This window comes from Ambystoma mexicanum, chromosome 3p, assembly GCF_040938575.1.
Source record: "Ambystoma mexicanum isolate Mex_15411 chromosome 3p, UKY_AmexF1_1, whole genome shotgun sequence".
NCBI lineage: Eukaryota > Metazoa > Chordata > Amphibia > Caudata > Ambystomatidae > Ambystoma > Ambystoma mexicanum.
This window is the reverse complement of record NC_090925.1, coordinates 641,285,144-641,309,483: the sequence shown is the minus strand read 5'-3', so window position 1 is coordinate 641,309,483 and position 24,340 is coordinate 641,285,144. Positions and strand designations below refer to the sequence as shown.

Below are 24,340 nucleotides of genomic sequence, written 5' to 3'. Positions count from 1 at the left end.
TTATTTGAGACACCCTTAGCGCCAGCGTGTGAGGTACGTGGATGCTAATGTTGTTATAACCCTCAGCTTGAGGCTGACTGTGCTAGTAATGGCACTGCCGCCAGCGTTAAGGGACCCTCGCTTCGCTTGGGCACTTACTTTGGGCGGCGGCCCATTTTCGGCAGGGTCGGCCTGTCGCCTCAGCTTATACTGCCTCAGTATATTTCCATAGTTTATTAAAGGTGCTAATTCAGCACCAGATAGGGGGGCCACACTGACCTCCTTCAAGAGTAAGCCTGGGTGTATGGGGCACCGCCTAGAGGGAAAGAGTACATGGGTACACCAACGAACTGCAGTCACACCATGAAAGAAAGCCTCTCAAGGAAATGCTGGAGGTACAGAAGCACCGTGTTTGCCACTGGTCCAGGGAACTTTTGTATAGTATTATTGGAAAGGGAAAAATCCCAGGTAAATACACTCAGCAGGGATACTCCCAGGTCGGGCCTCGCCCAGGACATCTGCTCTGAACACATGATCAGTGCATCACGGGTCAGGGAGGAGGTAGACAAGGCTCAAGCTGCACATCACAGGCAGACCGAAGCAGCGAAGACAACACTGGGTGATGTAATGATAGGACGGCAGGCCAATCCTGCTGGCACTCGGGGGTAGAGGGGAAGTGGACCAGAGCAGGAGAACCATTCACTTGGCAACGACTGCCTATCGGCAGGTGGTTATGGGAATGGGAAGCTGAACGTAGTGGCGTTACTGAGAGGACCAATTGCTAGGTAGGTTCCAATGTCCCTGGGTGGTGGCCAGCCTTCAGAGGATCCACTACTAGGTTTGCGAAGGCTGTTATCAAGCAGAATCTTATTCTACTAATTTTAAACGGTTCCTGGGAGGGGTGAAAAGCGATGTGGCGCCACATGGGGGCGGAGGGGAGGTGGCAGGAAATGAGTTGTGATACTGTATATGTGTTAGCTCCAATCACGTTCTAGTAACATTCGTTAGCTCTAAGGATATGACATAGTGTAACCAATGAGTTTCGTGGGAAACGTGGAAAACATGAAGAGTTTCAGGTGCAACTGTTTCTAATACCCTGACCCTTTTATTTGTAGAATAAAACTAATGTTCACTGTATGCCCAAATGTCAGCTCTCATCAATCAGTTCCAGTCCACTGTTCAGTTTGATTTGTGCTCACCCAACTGTAATAAACAGTGTTTCTTGCCCGGTGTGTGCTCCTTTTTGATCATGATTTCTATATGGTGGATGCAGAGGACCCCTGATACAATAGCATGAATATAGGGTTCTGGGGAGGATAGCTCAGGGGCAATGCGCTCACATTGGAAGCAAGACGACGCAGAACAACCCAGGTTCAATCAGTCTGAGCTTAGAAACCTCTGGGTAGTAAGCATGTTATAAATAACCAATTATAATTATGTTCTTACATCGCCAGGTATTTTTTCGTGGAGTTCTTTGCCGAAAGCCTTTGGCTGAAAAAAACGATCTAATTATTTTAGAATATATGTGGGGGTTCTCCCCAAACCCCAAAGCCTTCCCCTTCACTATTATCTAGTACCTATTTCACACACCCCTCTACACCTTATAGCCCCCACCACAATATTTTTTGATGAGTTTTCTTTTTCTTTGGATGAATATTTTCTGTGAGGATAATTGAGAATGTGAAGGTTTATTTATAAGGTGCAGTTCAGTTCCTATGGTTGAAAAGATATACTCTGATTCTCTAGGAGGCATCATGGAGCTTACGCGATACAAGGCAGGTAGGCATGGAATACATTTGGTTTGGCAACCATAGAATAATAGCTTGGCCCACAAAAATCCTGGCATAGCATCCTACCTCTGCCTATAGATTGCAAGCAATCTAGGGATGCTGAGGCAGGGTCTGAATAATGAGATAGGATCTGAACAGTGGGTTAGGTTCTTAATGTTGGGTAAGGGGTTAGGGTCCAAGTGGTCTAGTTTCAGAATAGTGGTCTAGGTTCTGAAAAGCGGGCTTGTTGAGCTAGGTTCTCGAAGGGGACTACGTTGTAAAGCATGAGCTAGGCACTGATTGGAGTGGGGGGGATGGGTTGTCACCTGGCCAGGTCTGAATGGTAGGTTGCGCTCATACCTCCGTCATCCACTAGCCAGCGCTGCTTGTTGCCCTTGGTGTCCATGTCCTGCAGGAGCGCCACGATGTGTCCTCGTTGTAGTGTCAGGTCCAGTTCCTTACTGCCATTGATGTTCCCAGTCACGTGGTAGATTTTGTCCGGGCCGTGCTTCTTCACCAGGGAGAGCACCCGCTTTTCTGATTTGGGGCTCAGTGATTGCTGAAAAACATGATCAGAATCAAAGCTGAGTAGCAGCGACAACAGCTTACAGACCCTTCACCGAATAAATAACTTCCACAGATGGAGTGCGACTGTGATTTATCGGCATATCGTTAAAATAATAAAGTGATTTTTAACATCCAAGCAATGATCACATATAATGCATGCAAAATAAACCACTGTTCCAGCGGTCCCTTAAACCTGGGTGGACTGGCATACAGGGAACTCTAGAGACTTCCTGGTGGGCCTCTGCACCACCATGGGCTGCTTTGGTGTGGTTACCTATTTTATTTCCAAATCTTCTTATGGGAAAAGGGGTTGGGCTTGCTAACAGTGTGTAATATGGGGGCACGTAAAACAATATATCCAGGGCCTCTCTTGCTTCCCAGTTCACCCCATCCCTTATGAAACTAATGCAAACGTGGATTGAAAGAACGAGCTGAAAACTATGTGCTGTTTGTAGTGCTGCAATAATATTACAAAAAAATAGGGAAGACCCATGGTGGGCAACAGTGGTTCGGGTCAAGATACAGTGTAGTTACAACAAATGTATAACCACGCTGCAAAACAACTCAATATGTTGCATCTATTCTAATCATTTGATGAATTAAATGCAGTGCTGAAGAAACCACTGCTGTAGAGCGGCAATAGACAGGGCACAGGGCGTGTTTCGTGGGTGTGTTGGCTGGTTTTCTGCACAACACTGTTTCTGACTGTAAGCATTTTCTTTCTTGATCTGTACACGTAGCCCCGCCTCCTCCAGGAAGTCGCCTCTGCTAGCTTCCCAGGGGCACCAGGTGCATTCCTTGACGGTGCAACACTTCACAGGCCATGGGTGTGCCGTGGACCTGCTGCGGGCCCATGCAACATATTTAGGGCCTTTCCATGCAGATTGTTTTACTTTCTCCTCTTCCTACACTCTGCTGTTTTGCTCTAGTGTTGATCTCGAACAACGTTCCACCATTGTGTCCCTGTTCAAGCATTTAGACATTCTTTCAAATAATTGAATATCCTACAAATTGAACATTTTCAAAATGTTCCTATTTTCTAGTTGGTGATTTGTATCTCTCGTTTGTTTTCTGTTTCCTGCTATCCTGCTCAATTTCAGCTGAGGTACAGTGTTTTTCTTTTCTATGAAACTTTACTATAATTGCGTTACTTGTATACAGCATTCATGGAGTGGGTAGATTCACAATTCCCTCCTAACTAAGTGTGAATAAGTGCTTAACATTAACATATGGTCATTATGTCACGGAGACTGGGCTTTCTGACCTGGAGCCTACCCTTTGTGACCTGTGTTTCCTTCAAAGATTCATCAAGGTTTTGTACTCCAACTTTCTTGGTGCTGATATCAGTATTATTTATAAATAATAAAAGGACCAACGACTACTGTCAGAGGCGTTGCTAAGGGGGGGCTGAGTGGGCTATAGCCCCAGGTCTTTTGGTTGTAGCCCCAGATAAAAGCTCAGGGGCTACAACCAAAAGGGTAGCTAGCCCCAAGTCCCACAGTCACGACATTAGTGTAGCCCCAGATCTTTTGCAAACCTAGCAACACCCCTGACTACTGTTGTTGTGTTGTCCAATATGGTTGGGTACGAACATAATAGTTAAAGTATTACTTCTAACTGCTCCATTGAGAGAGACAAGTTCAACAACTTGGCCTGAGATGTTTAGAGATGATGGCAGAACCTCCCTTGGTTGGGTGTTGCATCCTCAGAAGGCGTCTCACGACATTCGTGATGTTTGCCACGTTGCACCCCCAGATGAAGTGTGATCTACATCACGAGGCAGGTGTTACAGCCTCAGATGGGATTCCATGTGTGCAAAGAGTCCAGTGCTTTAGCCTTTCATGTGTGGTCTCAGGCATTTAATGAGGGTTGCATGTATACATGTAGGTGTGGGATTTATAAAGTGCAAATCTAGGTGGGAACCAACAGGGCATGGTACAAAGGGGATTCACCAGGTGGTTGCAAGTGGGGTACAGTGATGTCAGAGGAGCTGGGATGGGTAACATGAGAGGGGGAGAATCCAAAGGAGAGACATGGGGTTGAATGGAGCAATCAGCAATTGGGGAGAGGGCCTTTAAGGAGCATGGTCTTTGGGTGCTTTCTGAAGTGATAGTTGGGGAGGGCAGTCTTATCTGTATTGCCAAGTAGGAGAATCAGGTTCTGCACCATGTGTATCAGGACAGAGGGGTGTTGTAGCCTCGTGTGATGTCCCATATATTTTGTGAGAGTTGGGTATTGCAGCCACAGATGGAACCTGGTGTACACCACGAGGATGGTCTGTTGTGAGCTCATTTGCAGTCTCTTCTAGATGAAGAGGGATGCAGGTTATAGCGCCAGATGAATTGTCATGCACATCGCACGAGGGGAGTGCTACAGATTCAAGTAGAGGTATGTGCTTAGCATGGTTCTGGGTCACGTAGACCTAGGTGGATTCTAGTATGCATCAATGGTGTGGGTTGTTGTTGGCCAATGAAAGTCTTTTATATATCAAGAGCGCGGGGGTTGTGCAAGCTCAGTGTATGCAGTCATTTGAGCGTTGAGGCCTCAGAATTGATCTCACCGCTGCCTTGAGATTTTTGTAACGAAAATCTTGTCTGCAGAGAAAGCTTCCAAAATGGCAGCATCCGATCAGTGGCTTGAATAGGTGGCGGGGGTCTGTTCCACGGGCAAAGAGCAGTCATTCTCTAGCTTCAAAAGTTGGCTTCAGCATCCCATTTGAGTGTGTTGCTCTAGCCTCAGTCTCGTAATTGTGTGCATTAGAACAGCTGGGTATTGCAGCCCCACAAGGAGCCTTGCATATGTTCTGAGGGTTGGGTGTTGTGGCTGCAGCCGCAGGAATGTTGTGGGTGGTGTAGCCTCTGCTGGAGTTACAGGGCATTCATAATGCTGGGCTTTGTGACCGTAGCCTCAGGTGAAGTCTCACACATAGCAGGAGGGTTGCGCGTTGTAGCCTTAGATGGCGTTGCATGCTCTGGCGGTGAGAACTCTGGGACGGAAAACGTGTTTGAAGGTGAATCATGTAACGCATTTACAAAATGTTAGCCAAAATGTTAGCTGTTGTTCTGTTCAGTGGCTGTGATGCTGGGGACAGTGAGCTTCATAGATGAGTGGGACTGTAGTGGCAGTTGCTGTACACCTGGATGAAGTCTTATGTATATCATGAGGCTGTGTTGTCGGTGTCTCAGGTGATCTCTTGTAAACACCAAAACGGTTGTTTAATATAACCCTCTATGGGGCTCTGTTCAACACCCTTAGTCTTAGCTGTCAGAGCCTGTGATGGTCTTTCAGATACATCAGGGGTCAGCAGAAAGCACTTGGAGACGCTTGATGACTGTATGAATGATTGCAGGGAAAGCTTCAGTTGGAAGATAGAAGTAATGCAATATATATACGTAAACTGTCCTGAATGTGGAAGGAGATCTCGTGGTGTACCCTGAAGGGCTGCCCCAAGATCAGTCTGTGAAACTAGGCATCCCAGGGAGCACCATAAGAAAGCGAGGGGTGGGAAACAGCGTAGACTCGAAGGAGACTGTCCTGATGACGAGCACATTGAAATGGTGCGACTTGGAGAATATGGCACTGAACTACGCTTTGGGGCCTTCAGCGCTTACCTTGCACTCGCTTCTTTCTAACACTGATTTTGAGATATCAGCAGATGGGCTCTGATCTTTTCAAATGGGTTTGGATTAGGTGCACTACACAAGGTGATGATTTGTAAGCATTACTTTATAAACAGTATTTAAATGTGTGTTTCCCCATGTGTATTAGGAGGAATGAATACCAATGTCGTCAACACTATATCAGCATACTTCCTCTTTACAACGTTCTTTGCAAAGTAGATGTAAACATCACTTTTTAAATTTGGCAGGAGTTTGGCAAAGCCAACTATTCCAAACTATTCCTCTGTAAATGGGTTTGAGACTGGTCTAAGGACACATTATAATTTGGTTCTCTTTTTTTGCCTTCCTGTTATGCATGCATCCAAGCTGACCCATGTATCCCATCTTACGGTATATCATTTTCACAGATATAAGCATCACCTTGTGGCCAAAATACAACTAGAGAGAAGAGAGAGAAGAGAAAGGATGTGGAGAAGCAGTCCTTATATTTCATCACATTCTTTCATCAGAGTCCTTCTCATTTGTCAGTCCTTCATCACAGTTCTTTGTCATAATTATTTGTCACAGCCTATCTCCTTGATCACAGTCCTCCTCGGTCAACAAAGTCCTTGTAAGTCACAGTCATTTTCTTTTATCACAGTCCATCACGACCTTCACTTTGGTCATGGTCTTTCTGCTTCGCCAAGGTCCATCTCCTTAATCACAGCTGTTCTCCTACCTCATATCCCAACACAATCCTTGTCCTTAATTATATTTCATCATCTCAGTCCTTTTGCTTCACCAAAGTCCTTCTCCTTTATCACAGTCCTTCTCCGTCCCAATCTTTCATCATAGCCCTTTTCTTCTGTTATGGCATTTCTCCTTCTTCACTGTCCTATTTTATCAGAGTTATTCTCCATCATTTTCCAACACAATCCTCATCCATGCTCACATTTCATCATCTTAATCCTTCTCCTTTGCCAAAGTCTTTCTCGTTCGTCACAGTCCTTCTCCTTCATCAAAAAACAAACGTCATCAGACTTTCGCTTTAGTTATGGTCTTTTTCTTTCCTCACTGGTCTTCTCGTTTAACATAGTTGTTGTCTGTCATCGTATTCCAACACAATCCTTATACTTAGTCACAGTTCATCGTTCATCATCTCAGTCTTTCTGCTTTGTCAAAGTCCTTCATCTTCATCAGTCTCCCTTGGTCAGTTATTTTTCTTTATCATAGTCCTCCTTCATCAGTTCCTCATTCCAATCCTTCTGTTTCATTGCAGTCTTTATCTTTAATCATGGTCCTCGTTGTTCCTCATACTCCTCCTTTGTTGCAGTCCCTCATGACATTCCATCACAGTCCAACCTTTTCAAAGTCCTTCTTTATCACAGTCCTTCATTGCAATTATTTCCCTTTGTTATAGTTCTTCTCCTTTGTCACAGACCTTCACCGCAGTCCTTCTGTTATGCCACGCATCCTTTTACTTCATCACACCCATTATCCTGCCCTTCCCCTTCCTCACAGTCCTTATTTGTTGTCCTCTTTCATCACAGTCCATCACAGGGCCTCGAGTTGGGCTGTATCCCAAATGGGATACCGCCCAACTTTATTTGTGTTACCACCCCACATCCAGCGGTATTACCGCAGGAACACGTGTTGGGCAGTAAACATTATTCCGCATTGGGTCCACATGGGGAATTATTGGTGCAATTACCGCTGGCGGTATTACCGAACGGTAATTGCACCCAAAAATCAGCATTGTTCCAGTGTGTTTACCCCCAGCTGACACCATACTCCTGATAGGGTGGACCCTTAAATGTGGCAGTGACCCGGTTACTGCCACATTTAAGGGCTACCACCCAATTCATGATGCGGCCCAAAGTCTTTCTCGTTCATCACAGCCATTAATTTACAGTTTTCTCCTTTGTTGAAATCATTGTTCTTTATCAGTTTTTTTGTTCATCAACATCTGACATCATCAAAGCCCTTCTCCTTCATCAGCCTTTCATCAGTCCTTCTCCCTCACTGCTGTCCTTCATACTCCTCCTTTGTCACAGTCCATTTCTTTCATCAGTCTTTCTCCTTTAACATAGCACTTCTCCTTTTTCGTAGTCCTTCACCATTTTCACAGGACTTTTCCATCATCAAAGTCCTTCATCACCGTCCATCTCCTTCATCACAGTCCTTCACAGTTCCTCTTTCACAGCAGTCCTTTATCGCAGTTCTTCTCATTTGTCACAGTCTTTCTCCATAATCATCCGTGGCGTGGTGGAATGAGGCGTCGTACAAAGGTGTGGCATGCTTCAACAATACTTTATTTAGAATCATAAAAAGAAGGGGGGCGCTGTTACGCTTGATGCAACTGGCAGCCTAAGTCCCGAGCTCCTGACTGGGGCAATCCTTATCAGCAATATAACCGGCTTTGCACTACTAATCCTTCTCATCTCTCTACATCCTGCGGACAGACCTCCATAGGCTATCCCTGCTGATCCACGGAGCCCGGGATCCCATAACTACGGAGATACAGCTGCTTCAAGTACCAGCGGGGGAGCACCGCTGGCTCTCCCCGCGTGATGGAGCCAAGGGGCACGGTCTGCCCAGCTGCTGTGTGGTGCGGCAGCCTGTGAGGGGGAGGGGCTACTCAGCCCTGGCTGCGCGCCTGCCTGCTGGCAGTCAGCTGGAGGCAACTGGAGATGCCCGATCGGGGCTGTGAGCGGATTTTGCAGTACCGCAGCGGAGGCGGCCGGGCACCCGCTGAGCACGGAGTACCTGGAACTCTGCTCTGTCCCTTGCGGGCGGCCCGGCGGGCGGGTGTGGTGCGAGGCTGGTGCACTGCTGGGGGATCGCTGCATTGCGGTGGAGCCTGCGCTCACCTCCCGGCCCCTGCCGCCCCCCCTGATAGCGGCTGAGCTTCACAGACTTGAAGATAGGGTAGGGGGCTGGGGGGGATTGTGGGGCCTACCGGGGCGCGCCTTCACAGTGGTGGCGCTCACATCTGCTGCCTCTTGTGCCGAACTGAGGGGCTATTGATACTTCATGAACTGAATATTTGTAGGCATTACTCGCCCCCACGCATACCACTGGGAACAACCCCACGTCTAACTCATAGCCCCTGCCACTGAGGCTGGAAAGGACCCCCCCGACTAACATCCGCTATCACCTGGAGCCAGTTGCCCTGAGAGCTGGAACTTGTGTACTCCCATCAAATAAATCAAGCCCCCGTCTCGATATCCTACAGTAGACCGCCACGGGTCGGGGCCTACCCACTGGCCCTGTCCTATATCGGACCCATCGCCTACCCTACACACGGATAGGCGGGACATTTGGCCCCACATCTGGCGCGAACCCCTCAACAGATAGGGTGGGGACACAACGTCTACTGTGTCATACTCACAACTCCCCGGAAGGGCCGGGAACATAACTTACCTGGGAGAATCCAATGCAGCTCTTAGCGATCCGAGCAGGGCGTTCGTGGATATCCTGCTACCCGCTGTGTGGCAATAGGACTCCGACATCTCTAGCCGCCCACACCTGCCCATATTCCCAGAAACCCCCTTTGCTGACACCATGACCAAAGGAGTGGGTACGGGAAAGAAACAGAGCTCCTTGAACTTGTTCACAAAGACACTGGCTAAATTGACAGTTGAGACAATGGATAAGGCCCCTGCAACAGCAGCCACACTGGCCACTGATGACTCGCAGAAGATGCTAGAATATATTCACGAGGGGTTACCACTCTACTCACCAAACTGGATGATATGAATGGCACCATCTCATTTATAAAAGCACACATCGAGAAGACCGATGGCCAGGTGGCGGAGATTGAAACAAGGGTGAGTACCGCCGAGGATGAGCTGGGCTCCCTACATGCCACGGTCTCCTCACTCTCCACTCGGGTGCTAGCGGTAGAAAAAAAGAACGATGATCTAGAATCTTGTTCGAGACGCAATAACCTACGCATAGTCAGCATGCCTGAGGACAATATCAACAAGCCCATGGAAGACTTTGTGGAGCACATGTTGCAGTTCTAGACTCGCTGAAACTCTCCCCACACTTTGCAGTGGAGAGAGCCCATCGTTCCTTAACTGCAAAGCCTAGGCCTGGCGCACCTCCACGTCGCATCATAGCCAGATCTTAAATTTCCAGTACCGCAATGCTCTCCTGAGAACGGCTGGAGTCAAGGAGGAGCTGCGCCTGGGGGCGGCAAGGATCCATCTCTACCCTGATTTCTCTGTAGCAGTGCAGCATGAATGCAAAACCTTTGTGGCAGTTAAAAAGAGGCTCTGAGATCTACATGTTAAATACCCGCCAAGCTAAGAATCGAACACTCTAATCAGACATTCTTCTTTACGATTCCAGAGGAGGGCTCGAAATTCATTGATGAACATATCCCTGGCTGATCTTCCACCGTTGCGAGAGCACCGATGTGGCCCGTTCATTTCCCACTAAGCCCTTGCCTAGAAACAGGCCCATTGACGGCCGCATACACAGTTGAGGCTACGTTTCACGGGAATGCAATAACAGTTGGTCTTGTTCTTCTATTGATCTTCTGATCCTCCATTCACGCGGTCCATACTAATTACACTGGTAAATAGTGCAGTAATGAAAATATCCTCACATTCTCCCCAGTCCGGAGCGTCACCGCCAGGCCAGCTAACAGTCCCCCAGGCATTGATGCCGATGATTTGGCTATTGTTATGTTTGTTTTGGGTTATCATTCCTCTGTTGGGGGGAGGGGGGATTGGGAGTTGTGTTAAAAAAGACTTGACCACCTCGAGAGATGCCACACATTCCGCAATATCAGGTCACAATCATACGGATGGGGTGACGTGTCCACCACAGGTGGGCTGGCATTGGCCACTGATACTCCGTAGACCAGATCTCAACAACACCACCACCACACAAATGGCAGATAGTAGCTTAGCATTCATGAGCTGGAATGTAAGAGGTCTGGGTAACCACAAAAAGATGCGGCAGATACAACTTCATGCTGAATGGCATGGCGTTAAAATCCTATGCTTACAAGAGACCCATGCCCGCTCTGAACAATGTGAAAAGTTCGCTAAACAGTGGGGCCCCAGAGGTACTATACCAATTATTCCACCCAAAGTCGAGGAGTCCTAACTCTGATACACAGAAGCCTCAAGTTCACATGCTGTCACTCACGGGTAGACCCGCAAGGGAGGTTTATACTAACCCTCGGCAGACTGCAAAATCAAGGAGTAGCCATTTTAAACATCTACGGCCAGAACATTGACAACCCAGATTTTTACTTGCACCTGGCCTCTATGTTGGAGAGTTACCCCCTAGTTCCGATCATATGGGGTGGCGAGTTTAATACAATACTAGACATCAACCTAGCCAGATCAGGCTCCAGACCCCGCCAGCTCTCCAAGGCAGCCTATACTATTCTGACAACGCTCCCTCGCTTGTCGTTTGTGGACGCCTGGCGGCTCATATACCCCGACTCCCACACATACTCCTATTATTCTTCAGTGCACGACTCACATTCTACGATTGCTAGGTGGCTCATATCAGACACATTGGGAAGATGCCTATCCCACCTGGCAATTCTCCCTAGAACTCTATCCGACCACTCGCCAGTGATTATCTCCTTGAACTGGGGTCAAGACTACAACAAAGCGAGACAGTGGAAAATGAGGCCTCATGCCCTACTTGATCAGGTCTTAGCCTCTGAACTTGAATCTACCATCGAGGAATTCTTCGAGATTAATACTAATTCTGCATCATCACAAGCCACCCTCTGGGAATCCTTTAAGGCATACATTAGGGGTATTGCCATCTCCAAAGGTAGTAGTATCCTGAAAGGTATCTGCTTGGATATTGCTAGTAGCGAATCGACCCTAGCTACCCTTGAGACCCAATATGCCCTGGATCAATCCCCTAAAACCTTAGTACTACTGGGGTAAGAACTAGACACATTCCGCAGTCTAGCCGAACAAGAGGTTAAATTCCTGGACAGCCCCCATTTGGTAAGGAAATATGGCGAGGGGGAACGGCCAGGCCGATGGTTAGCCAGATTAATATGCTGAGAATTCGGAGCCCCCAACATACCGGCGATAGAGAGACCCGATCGAACACTAGCCACATCACCACAAGACATTAACTCTGAATTTCTAACATTTTACACTTCCCTATATTCGAAAGTTGATGGCGCCCAGATATCAGAGATTGACTCCTATTTAGAAAACCTCCCTCTTTCGGTCCTCTCCACTGACACCAGCATTTCCTTTGAGAGGCCGTTTACTCCTGAAGAACTCACAGAAGCCATTGAATCGCTGGCATCGGGTAAAGCCCCTGGCCCGGACAGCCTTCCCATCGACTTTTATAAATGACTCAAATCTCTCCTGGTTCCACATCTAATGGCCCTATGGGAGGAGGCATGTGAGGAAGGCATACTCCCTCCCCTCACTCCAAGAGGCAATGAGAACGGTCCTTCTTAAACTTGGCAACCCCCCCCACCCAATGTGGCTCATACCGCCCCTTTCGCTAATTAACTGCGACGTCAAAATATATGCCAAACTATTAGCTATACGACTAGCCTCATTTATGCCCCACATCATTCACCCTGATCAAGCGGGGTTTGTCCTAGGCAGTTCCACCTCCCTGAATCTGAGAAGACTCTTTAATGTGATCAGTAGGATCGCCCCAGAGGTGCAGGCAGTGGCAGCCACCTTAGATATGCAGAAGGAATTTGACTCAGTATCGTGGGAATATCTGTGGCGAGTCCTTGAGAAATGCAAATTTGGCCCCAACTTTCGAGCCTGGATTAAGCTGCTCTACACCGGTCCATCGGCTAGGGTCTGCACTGAGGATAGGTGCTCCACCCCCTTCCAGATAGCCTGAGGAACACGCCAGGGCTGCCCTTTTTCCCCACCAATATTCACTATAGCCATGGAACCCTTTGCGGACATGATGCGCCAGGCACACGCTCATAGAGGCTTGCGTACTGCGGGCCAGTCCGACATTGTTTCCCTATACGCCGACGATGCCCTCCTTTATATCTGCTCCCCAGAAACCAACTTTGCCCCGATGCTAGAGGATGTGGTCCATTTTGGACACATATCCTGGCTAAAGGTAAACTGCTCTAAATCTGTCCTATTCCCGCTTACAGACTGCACGCAACCCCCCTCTAACCTAAAGGGATTCACATGATCCCAATCCAACTTCACTTACCTTGGGGCAGTGGTTTCCCGTCACACTGTGAAGCTGCGTGAGGACAACTACCGGAATTACCTCACAACCTGGCCACTAAAACCGCTAGCTGGGCTAAACTTCCTATCTCCTTAGCGGGCCGGTTAGGAATACTTAAAATGATTTTACTGCCCCAACTACTTTATCGATTCACTAATCTTCCCCTGTGGCCAGGTGATGACTTCTTCCGGACACTACGCCAAATAACCAACACTTTCCTATAGCACTCGGGCGCAACATTGACCACTCCTATAGAATGCAGCGGGTTTAGCGCCCCCGACTTCACCAGGTATTGGTTGGTAGCCCAATCCCAATTTGCTTCCCACTGGTTTAACACCGCAGACTTCTCCCCCCCCCTCATGTCCGTTTAGAGAAATTGATGGTCAGCGATCGAGTAATTAGTTCCCTTATTCTCATACCTGTCCCAGCGGACCCTGACTCGGCGGACCCGGTTGCTAGTACATCCTGGGCTCTTTCTAAGATCTGGAAACTGGTGGACATGCCGCACCCCTTCCACAGGGACCTCCCACTCTGGAACTTCCTCCCGGACGTCCCACAATCCCACAATCCATTGTATCTCAATGGGCCAAAGCAAGCTTCTTGGCATTCTGTGATTTTTATGAACAGGGCAACTTTCTCGAATGGGCAGACCCCCTACTCCCACTTAAGCAGAAGCCTTAAGCATGGCTGCAATACTCCTCTCTCTGGAAAAATCTCTAGACCAGAAAACCCAAATTCCCTACAGTGCCACCTGACGAGCCCATAATTGCAGAGCTGTACTCCTTCGATTCCTTTAGGGGGAAGGTATCAAGGCTGTACAATCTACTGCAGACTAGAGCTGCCCCCTCCTTCACTAAACTGAGACACAGGTGGGAAGAGGATCTTGGAGCTGAGATTACGGATGAACGCTGGGCCCGAATGTGTACTCGCACCCACAACGTATCCTACAGCTCTCAGTTTAAATTAATACAATTTAAGGTGGTGCACAGATATCATCACACTCCAGGCATACTTCACCATATGTTCAGCGAACTTCCCTCCAGTCGCCCTAGATGTGGTGCTGACCAAGCTCCCTACATCCATATGATCTGGTACTGCCCACGACTGACGCAATTCTGGACCGAAATACATTCCACATTATCTGCCATACTGGACCATACTATAGACCCATCCCAGTGCGATGCCTTTTCCACACCTTCCCCAGTTGGGGCGTGATTCAAGGAAGCTAGCTGGACTCTGCATGTTATTAGCTATACGCTGCATCTTCATGAACTGGCTTCGGCCTAGAGCACCCACGTATGCACAGTGGCTTAGGACAGTCACATGGGCGCACAATACTGAGGAGGCCTGGGGTGTGTTGCAGCACCCGCACTCGAGACCGAGGGACATTTGGCAGAAATTTCGCAGTTATGTGTCCACCATGAACTCAAACTCAGGCACTGACTCTTGAATCCTGTACCTGTGACATCACCTAGACCCCGACCCTCTTAAAGTGTACGAAATGCCAGCTCTGAACCGTAATATATGCATTGTGTAAAATGATGTCTTGTTGTAACGCTGTGAGCGTCTGTTTGTCCGTGCGTTGTCAAGTCAAATAAATAAAGGTTTAAAAAAAAAAGAAACAGAAAAATAATCTACCTCTCCCCATTTCTAAAGGATTATCCCTAGCTCAACAAATATCAACTCAGATGCTAGTCATCAGGATGTTTGTCCAAATAAAAAAGATCTGTCCTCTGTCCAAAAACCTACTCCAACCCTACCACTAAGCTACAAAAGGGTTCGCCATCCAAAGGAAAATACTACCGGGAGAATAACTCCCTTCTCCTGGTGAACTGTCAGTCTCGTTTGCAGTAGCTTTCAGGAGAATGACTACCTTTTCCTGACCCATGATGTACAGCCTTAAAGGCTATCCTGTGATGGTCTTTGGCAATAGTCCTCAAAAATCTGTTTAGTTCTTCCCAAGAACTCCTGAAAGTTTACTTTATAGTTACAGCAATTCTTCCCTGTTGTATGACTTTTTGAAGGAAGGGGATGCTTGTGGTCTCGTGCAGAAAGGATGGGACCTAGCAGTTCGGTCTGGAATGCCCCTTTAAGGTGGGACCAAGGCTGATTTGCATATGGTCTTTCCCCTTCTGTAATGGCTTGGCAGGCTAAGAACGATAGTCTGGAGGGTTGCCCACAGCAATGCCAGTGGTTAAGATTCATTCTAAACCTTCCAATCATCACCTCTTTGTTTTTGCCTCCAATTAGTTCTTGTTGTCCAATATTCTCTTTAATACTAATTGGATTATCACTGTGACAAGGAAGATTCCTCCCGATGCACTCTCATACATGCCAACCCTCCCAATTCTCGTGCTTGAAATAACCATAGCCCCAATGCATTCCTATGGGGAAATGTTGGTCTCGCGATTTCCCTTTGGAAATCTCCCTCCCAGCTGTGTCTTAATGTTGGCATGTATGCACTCTTGACTCTTAGATCTCTGGGTCTCACCAAAGTGAGGAGGGAAATTACTCTTCAGGCTCTCTTGACTTGGTTTTCTGGGTATCACTACTGTGATGAGTAAGTTTACTTCTGAGGCTCTCTTGATTCTTGATTCTCTGTATCACTACTATGACGAGGGAGACCACTCACGAGGCTTTCTGAACTCTGAATTCTCTAGGGGTCACTACTGTGACATTCGAGATCACTCCTGCTGCTTTCTGGACTCTTGTGTCGCACCAAACACCTACCGGGTCTCCCGCTGTTTCCATTACATGTAGCGTGTTGAGACTGCATCACCAATTCTTCCCAGGGTGATGGGCTGACTCACATTGCTTCAGCATTTCCTGCTTCCTTCACTCCCCTCCCCTCCCCACTTTGTCCTTGCATCTCTGCAGAGACGTAGGCCACATGTCTAAGGCGCAGTTGCTGGACCACACAGTCCACCTCCCTGAGGTCACACCACTGCTGGCTTCTGTTGCACTCTTCCAATGGAGGAGCTTAGCTTTCCCTGCAGTGCTCCATTGACCACTCCTCGATTTCCCCGCCGCTGGGGATCAGCTTTCTTGCAGCTTCTGGGTTCCCAGGTTTGCACTTCCCGGGCTGGGCGGGCTTCATGCTGGCTGCTCTCTCTCTTTCACAGTCCTTTATATTTCCTGTGGCTGGATCCTTCCAAGCATATGGTTAAAGTACTTCTTTACTGTTGTTGAAGCAATCTTTATGCCTCCCTGGGGTCAACTCATCTCAACTCTTTGCAGTACTATAGTAAGGCAACCTGTTATCATTCTTTAGGTTTCTCTGGCTCTTCTTTGTCTTGATCAGATTACTTTGTGAGTCAAAGACCGAAGAGACATTACTACAACAAACACTAGCATTATCAGGAATTTCTGACAGGGACTTGGTCTCAAGTGAAAAGGGTTTAAGGAGTTACTTCACGGAATGGGAATACTTTTCCCCATAAGGGGAGTCTCTTTCTGGGAGGCCCTGCATTCCACCACACCTACGGGGACAATAGGGTAGCAACCTCACCTCCCTAGCCTCACAGGGAAGTGACAAAATCTTACGAATCATCACACATCGCAGTTTTCTACCTTATCTTAGTCCTTCTCCATGAGAGTGGATCACAGTCCGTCTCCTTCATAATGGTTCCTGACCACAGTTCTCCTTTGGCACAGTCCATCTCTCTTATCACAGTCCTTCTCCTTCATTAAAATCCTTCATACCCCTTCTCCTTGAACACAATCATGCATCAAAGTTCTCCATTGTCACAGGGTTTCTGCTTGATCAACAACCCTTTCCTTTATCATAGTTCTTTGCCACATTCCATCTTCTTCATCACAGTCCAACACAGCCCTTCTCCTTCACCACAGATATTTCTCCAATCTCAGTCTTTTGTCATTGTCCTTTGACAAAGCCATTTTCCGTTGTCATAATTCTTGATCATATTCCTTCCTATTTTTTATAGTTTCCCTGCTTCATGTCAGTTCTCCCTGGTCACAGTTCTTCTCCTTTATCAGTCCTAGTTTGTCACAGTCCTTGTTTGTCACAGTTCTTTATCTCAGTCATTCTGCTTTGTCATAGTTCATCATCATAGCCCGTCTCCTTTGTCTCAGTCATTCATCACAGTTCTTCTCCTTTGTCACAGTCATTGTGCTGAATCAGTTTTTTCCCCTTATCACAGTCTTTAAACATCAAAGAACTCCTTTGTTGCAGTTCTTATGTATCAGTCTTTCGTCACAGTCCTTCCCCTTTGCCACAGTCCATCATAGATCTTTGCTTTTGTCACAGTTTTTCTCTTTTGCCACAGTCCTTTTTTTATTGACATACCTATACCACATTTCTACTCCTTTGTTGGAGTCATTGGCCTTCATAAGTCCTTTGTCACAATTCTTCTTCATCACAGTCTTTATTCATCTGTCTTCATAACAATCCTCTTCCACCCCACAATCCTTATTATTCATAGTCCTCGTTTACCAGAGCCATTATGTCCCATTGATTTTCTTCCACCACAGTCCTTTTCTTTCACCATAGTTCTTAACCTTCTTCATAGTCCATCTACATGATTTACTTCATAACATTCCTTTGACACTCTTGTTCTCCTTCATCACAGTCCTTCCCCTTCACCACCATCACCTTCATCAAAGTCCTTAGTCACCGTCCATCAGAGTTCTTCCCCTCCTGACAGTCCGACATCATAGGCCTTCTCTTTTGTCACAGTCGTTTTCCTTTATAAAAGTCCTTTCCTTCATCATAGTCCTTCTCCCTCATAGTTATTTTACTTTGTCATAATCTTTTTCCTTCATCATGTTCCTTCTCCTTCATCACAGTCTTTCTCATGAATCACAGTCATTCATCACAGACCTTCTCTTTTGTTATGGTCTATCTCCTTCCTCACAGCCCTTCTCCTTTATTACAGTTGTTCTGCTGAATCATATTCCAACACAATCCTTATTGTCAATCACATTTCATTATCTTAGTCCTTCTGCTTTGTCAAAGTCTTCTCCTTTATCAGTCCTCCTTCCTCCTCACAGTTGGTTCCCTTTAACACAGACATTCTACTTTATCAGTCCTTCCTTAGTGTCATGCTGCGTTGTCATAGTTCTTTTCCTTCGTCATAGTCCTTCTCCTTCATCACAGTCTTTCTTGTTCATCACAGTCATTTATCACATTTCTTTTCCTTTGCCACAGTCGTTGGCTATCATCAGTTCTATCCCTTAATCAAATTCCTTCTTCATCTTAGCCCTTCTCCTTTATCCTCCCTTCCCCACAGTCCTTATTGTTGATACTCCCTTTTATCATAATCCTTCTTTGTCACTGCAGTCCATTTTTTTACCATAGTTATTTTCTTTCATCATAGCTCTATTCCTATTCCTATATGATATATGATATGATATGGCATTTGTAACGCGCCTATACACAAGTGTTTCAAGGCGCGTCGAGGCAGGGAGGGGGAAACAAGGGGAAGACAGACAACGATCCTACTAGGCCAGGTGTCATTCAGACCGCGCAAGTGCAGGGGTACGGGGAAGGGAAAAAGTGCAAGGGGAAGGGGGAGGAGGGGGAGTGCAGTACAAATAAGTAGAATAGAAATAAAATAATAAATAAATAGGGCCAGCTGGTGGCAAGTGCAAGGTAAGTGCAGACAAGTGCTGGGGGGGGGGGGGCTGTAGTGATACAGAGACAGTCCCGCAGTGCAGGGGTTGCCAGGGAGGCAGTGCAAGTGAAGAGTGACTGGGCCCAGGACCGAGGTCGGTGAGAGTGGCCCAGTTGCAGAATCAGTGCAGTTTTGGTGAAGAATTTAGCAGGGGAAAGGGAGAGAGAAAGCAGAAGTGAAGAGGAAGGTTTTGAGGTGCTTCCGGAACCGGAGATGGTTCTCCTCAAGTTTCAGGGAGGCAGGAAGGCTATTCCAGAGGGAGGACCCTGCCGCGGAGAGAGATCTACCCCCAGCTCGTTGCTTCGAGAAGCGGCTGACCCTGAGGGAGTTGGAGACGGATGAGCGGAGGGCTTGAGAAGGAAGATATTTAGGAAGAGAGAGTTGAAGGTATTTAGGCCCCAGGCCCCAGAAGGCCTTGTGGACAATGCAGAGGGTTTTGAACTTAATCCTCGCAGCCACTGAGAGCCAGTGTAGAGATTTCAGTCCTGGAGAGATACGGTCCCTGGGCTTGAGGCCAAGGACAAGTCTCGCAGTTATGTTCTGGATGAGTTGCAGAGGGCGGAGAGTGGAGGCAGGCAGATTAAGATAGAGGCTGTTACAGTAGTCCAGGGGGAAGGAGAGGAAGGGAAGAATACCTCTGAGGAGGTGCAGCTGGTAATGTGACTTCTTAGAGACGTCAGATATATGATGAGAGAAGGAGAGTGTGGAGGCGAAGATGACCTTGAGGTTTTTTGCCTTGCAGGTAGGAGCAGGAAGAGGGCCAAGAGAGGCCGGCCAGAGAGCTGCAGGGAAGGAGGGAGTGGGTGTGCCGATGAGTAGGATCTCAGTCTTACTAGCATTAAGGCAGAGGTCATTGGCAGCACACCATTCCTGGATAGCAGACAGACAGTCAGAGATGAGGGAGGGAGAGGAGGAGGCCGAGGGTAGCCTGAAAATGAGCTGGGTATCGTCCGCATAGCACTGGAAGTTGGGGCAGAGGGCGGCGATGCGGTGGGCAAGGAGTGCCAGATACTGGTTGAACAGCCAGGGAGAGAGATTAGATCCCTGGGGAACGCCACAGGTGGAGAAAAGGATGTCAGAGAGGAAGGACCCAAGTAGGACCTGGGAGGGTCGATTGGAAAGGAAAGAGGTCAGCCACGCCAGAGCCTGACCAGTGATACCCAGGTTATCACAGAGACGGTTGAGCAGGATGGCATGGTTGACAGTGTCAAAGGCAGAAGAGAGATCGAGCAGAATGAGAACACACGGAGTGTTGGAGTCGAGGTTCAAGATCATCTCTGTCCGTCCTTTGTCACTCTCATTCTCCTTCATCACAGTCCTCCTTCACAGTCCTCCAGCACCTTAGTCTGCCATCACAGCTCTTCACCTTTGTCACAGTTCTTCTACTTCACCATCATCATCAACTTCATCACAGTCCTCAGTTACAGTCCATCAGAGTTCTTCTCTTTACCTACAGTCTGACATCACTGGTGTCACTTTTTTCACAGTCTTTTTCCTTTATCACAGTCCTTTCTGTCATTGCAGTCTTTCATTTTCATCAGTGTCCTTCATCACAGTCCTTCTCCTTCATCATTGTCCTTCTCTTTACTGGCAGTACTTGTCCTTGGTCACTCCTTAGTCACAGTTCTTCTCCCTCACTACAGTCCTCCAACAACATATACCTTCCCCATCATCACAATCCTCCTTTATCGTAGTCCGTCCCTTTCACCACAGTCCTTCATCACAGTCATTCTCCTTTGTCACAGATCTTCTCCTTCATAGCAATCCTTATCCCTGGTCACAGTCCTTCTCCTTCACCACAGTTATCCTTTGTCATAGTCCTCCTGCATCATAGTTCTTCTCCATCATCCTTGCTATTCACCTTTGCATGCTCATTCTCCTTATCATGCTCCTACTTCATCACAGTCATTCTCCTCCATTATGGTTGTTCTCCTTTGTAATCGTCTTTCTCCTTCATCATATCCCTTCTACTGCATCACAGTTCTTCTCCTTCATCACAGAACTTCATCACAAACATTTTCTTTTGTTATGGGCTTTCTCCATTCTCACTGTTCTTCTCTTTCATCACAGTTGTTCCCCTTCATCCTATTCCAACACAATCCTTAGTCATATTTCATCACCTAAGTCCTTCTGCTTTGTCAAGGTCCTTTTCCTTCATCAGTCTTCCTTTGTCACAGTTCATTTCCTTTATCACAGTCTTTCTCCTTCATCGATCCCTCCCATTATTCATAATTCCCTTTCATTTGAGTCCTTCACCAGAGTCCTTTTCGTTCATCAGTCATGCATCACAGCTCCTCTCCTTGATTACAGTCCTCGTCTTTATCTCAGTCCTTTTTCATAGTCATTCTCCTTCATCACCGTCTTTCATGGCAGTCTTCTCCTTCATCCTTCATCACAGACCGTCTACTTCATCGCATATCTTATGCTTCATCAAAGTCTGACTCTTCATCACAGTCTTCCAACACAGTGGATCTACTTCACCATGTTCCTTTTCCTTTGGCACAGTCATTCTCCATTGTAGTAGTTCTTCGCCGTCATCCTAGACTGCCTGTTCAGCCACAGTTTCTCAGTCAGTAACAATCTCCCTCTCTCTTCCCCCAATGTATCACTTCATCTGTCTTTTCCCTTTTCCCAGTCTATGTGCCTCTTGGTCTCTGTTTCTCTTTCCCACTTGTTCTCTTGCCTTCTATTTTGTTCTCTTATCATCATCACCACTTTATATTCTATGAAAAGTCATTACAATTGAACACAAAACAATAATATCAAAAAACATACACTAAAAATATAACTGATAGACCGCAATCCATAAAATAAGACATAGGTTTACCAAGATAAATAACAATGACAAATGCCATAAAACAACTCCCATGTCCCGTTGCTGCAGTTCTCCCTATATAAGATCCTCAAATCTAACGCACAGGGGACCTTATCCATTGATTCCAGGCTGCAGTGAGATCGCAGGCTACTACTTCTGCCACCCTCTCATCTTTGGTCGATGTGCATTTGTCCACTGACTTCTTGCACGTTTTAAAAATGCTTCACTTAAAGAGTGATAGGAGTCTTATCGGTCACCATTTTAAATAACACACACTCAAGAGTAATAAGTGCATCACCCTCTCAACATTCCTATTATCATGTTCACAGACAGTGCACTCCCAGGCACCCAGCCCCATTGAGCATTTAGAGCCCAGAGGGTTGCATCCCAATCTTAACTGCATTTGTATCTTCCTGGGCTCCTTTTACTTGAGGCCATTTACACCTCCATCACCCATATATCCTTATTTTTCAAATAACTATACATTAAAGAGTGTTTGTCTCGGGTCCCCAACATCACTTCCCTTCTGCCATCCCAAAATATCTCCCTTCGTTCCTAAAGGAAATCTCTAGTAAGTGTAGTTGGAGACTTCCACAAGGTTTCAAAGCTGAATTCTTATAGTTTTCTTCACCCAGGTCCATCATCAGATTTTCATACAAGCACCCAAGCCTAAAATATCTTTTAAAGTGCTTTGATATTCTGTGGCCTGCTGGTTATCCCACAGCCTAATTCAATATGCAATTACTAAGAGGACAATGTGATCAGCGATAGGCCACACTCTGCCTTCCAGATGCCAGGATCTAGTTTCCTTCGACAGTTACATGTTTTTAAGTGAGGAATGTTCAGCTACTGTCACTGTGGCACATAGTATATAGCCCCAGACTTTGGCACAATAGATCGCCACAGGAACAGACTTCCATTGATAGGGATCAAAGGCCTGTGCAAGGAAATGCCTCTACACTCTCGGTTGAATCTCAGAACCCTGCCAGCAGAAGGGCCCATTTTAGTCCCACTACTTTCCAGCTGCTCGCTCCACCCTGCTTTATAATTAAATCTGATGTCCAGGTAGCCAACGCGAGATACTACCAATAAACATCTACCATTTACACACAAGCTCTCCCTGGGGAATTTCGCTGGGCCAACACAATTTCCTCTGCTTTAGTCTTGTTAAAGGCCATCTTCTGAGGAATGCTGTAATGTAAAAGGATTCCCATTCCTTTATTAAGTTCTTCTTCTCTGTGAGTGAATAGAAGTCTGTGTCCACAAACGATAGGGGGTGGGGGAGGGCATCCTAGCCTTCCAACCTGGGCACATTCAGTTGCTGGCTAACCAGAAAGTACTCACAATCATTCTGGAACAGGTACAAGAGAAGGCTATAACATCATTAAAGACAGAGTGGGGATATTTTAAAGGGGCTGGATGCTGAAAGCATAAAATGTGATACAGTATATAAAAACATTGCTCTACTATGCTGAAACAACTCCCACCCTGTATCTGCTTTCAGATCTGTGTGTGGTATGGGATTTCTACATAACACAGTTGGCGGCCTTGCTTGTTTGAAGAGTTTGAGGTATTCATGGCAGTTAAGCTCTGTTGTGAAGTGTGAACCTTTCATGCAACCATGGAGTAGAGAAGCTGCTTCAATTGTGCCAGGGGAAAATAGTAAGGCATGAACGCTGCTCCTATTTTTCTCCTCAGTCAGAAGTGGGCAGATGAACTTCAGGCTATCAGATTGTCCTTACATTGGAAGGCCTTCAGATTGTCCTTACATCAGGTAAAACTGGAATGTTTGCATGAATGGTGATGCCCTTTTTCCATGAACATGGCTGGTGCATCACAATATTCACACCTTGATGCAAACAATAGTTATCCATCAGAATATGCATGTCTACACATGATGTCATATGTGATGTTTGAAAGCACTCTATTTCGGTGTGATACAGTCCCATTTTGTGGCACAGTAGTAAATAGGGTGTTAGCGGTTAGACTGTTCCTTTGTACACTGTTTACAATAGATGTAACTGGGACTTAAAAGTCTGTTGTAACATTGATGTCATATTGGATGGTACAGAGATCAAATGTATTGTATGGGCCTTGCAGCAGGTTGTATAAGCTGCACTCCATCTGCCGCCACTGATTATTTAAAATGTTAGAAATATTTAATCAGCCAGCAGATGCGAACATCTGAAGTAATAGCAGTCACATGATGAGCAGCCCTCACCGTGAATGTTGAGCTAGACCCATTATTTATGGGGGTTTCTACGAGTTCATGAATACAAATGTAAAATGCAATGAACAACTGCAAAAGCCAAAACTATTGGCCTTGCCAATGCTTGTTTGTGATTACCTGCACCGCTGGCCCTGGCATAGCCAGCTCAAAGTTTTTGCAAAGCTTGTCCAGTTGAGGGTCCAATTTACGAATATCGTCCTCTATCGTTTTCCAGAACAAGTTTAGGGGAACGTGGCTGTGAGGCAACTGTGAATTCAAACATAAAGACATTGATATTAGCTCAGCTGGCGAGTGGAACAGAAAGCTTTGTAGGACAGTAGCAATAGGAAAAACCTCTAAGTGTGATTTGCAAGGCGTGTTGGCACTCATCTCCAAGTGAATGCCTTTTGTTGAAGTATCCATCCTCAGGGACAGAGGGCCTCCTCTTCTCCATATCACCCTTTTCTTTCCTATCCTATTGTAGGCTCTCACTTTGATGATCTGCCAATGTGTAGATGGTGGATAGAGAGGAGGGATCAAATGGCTTAACAACCACT

The 24,340-nt window shown here is 46.7% G+C and overlaps 1 protein-coding gene across 2 annotated transcripts in view; it reads right to left on the bottom strand.

Annotated features, from left to right (window-relative positions):
• The window catches only part of ARHGEF37 (Rho guanine nucleotide exchange factor 37), a 496,119-nt gene that overhangs the window by 28,920 nt on the left and 442,859 nt on the right, over positions 1-24,340 (bottom strand). For both annotated transcript variants that reach the window (XM_069651406.1, XM_069651404.1), the window contains exons 10-11: positions 23,922-24,050; positions 2,109-2,307 (exon numbers count right to left, since the gene is read on the bottom strand). In XM_069651406.1, coding sequence (XP_069507507.1) covers positions 2,109-2,307; positions 23,922-24,050 — 328 coding nt within the window. The remainder of the gene's footprint in view (positions 1-2,108; positions 2,308-23,921; positions 24,051-24,340) is intronic.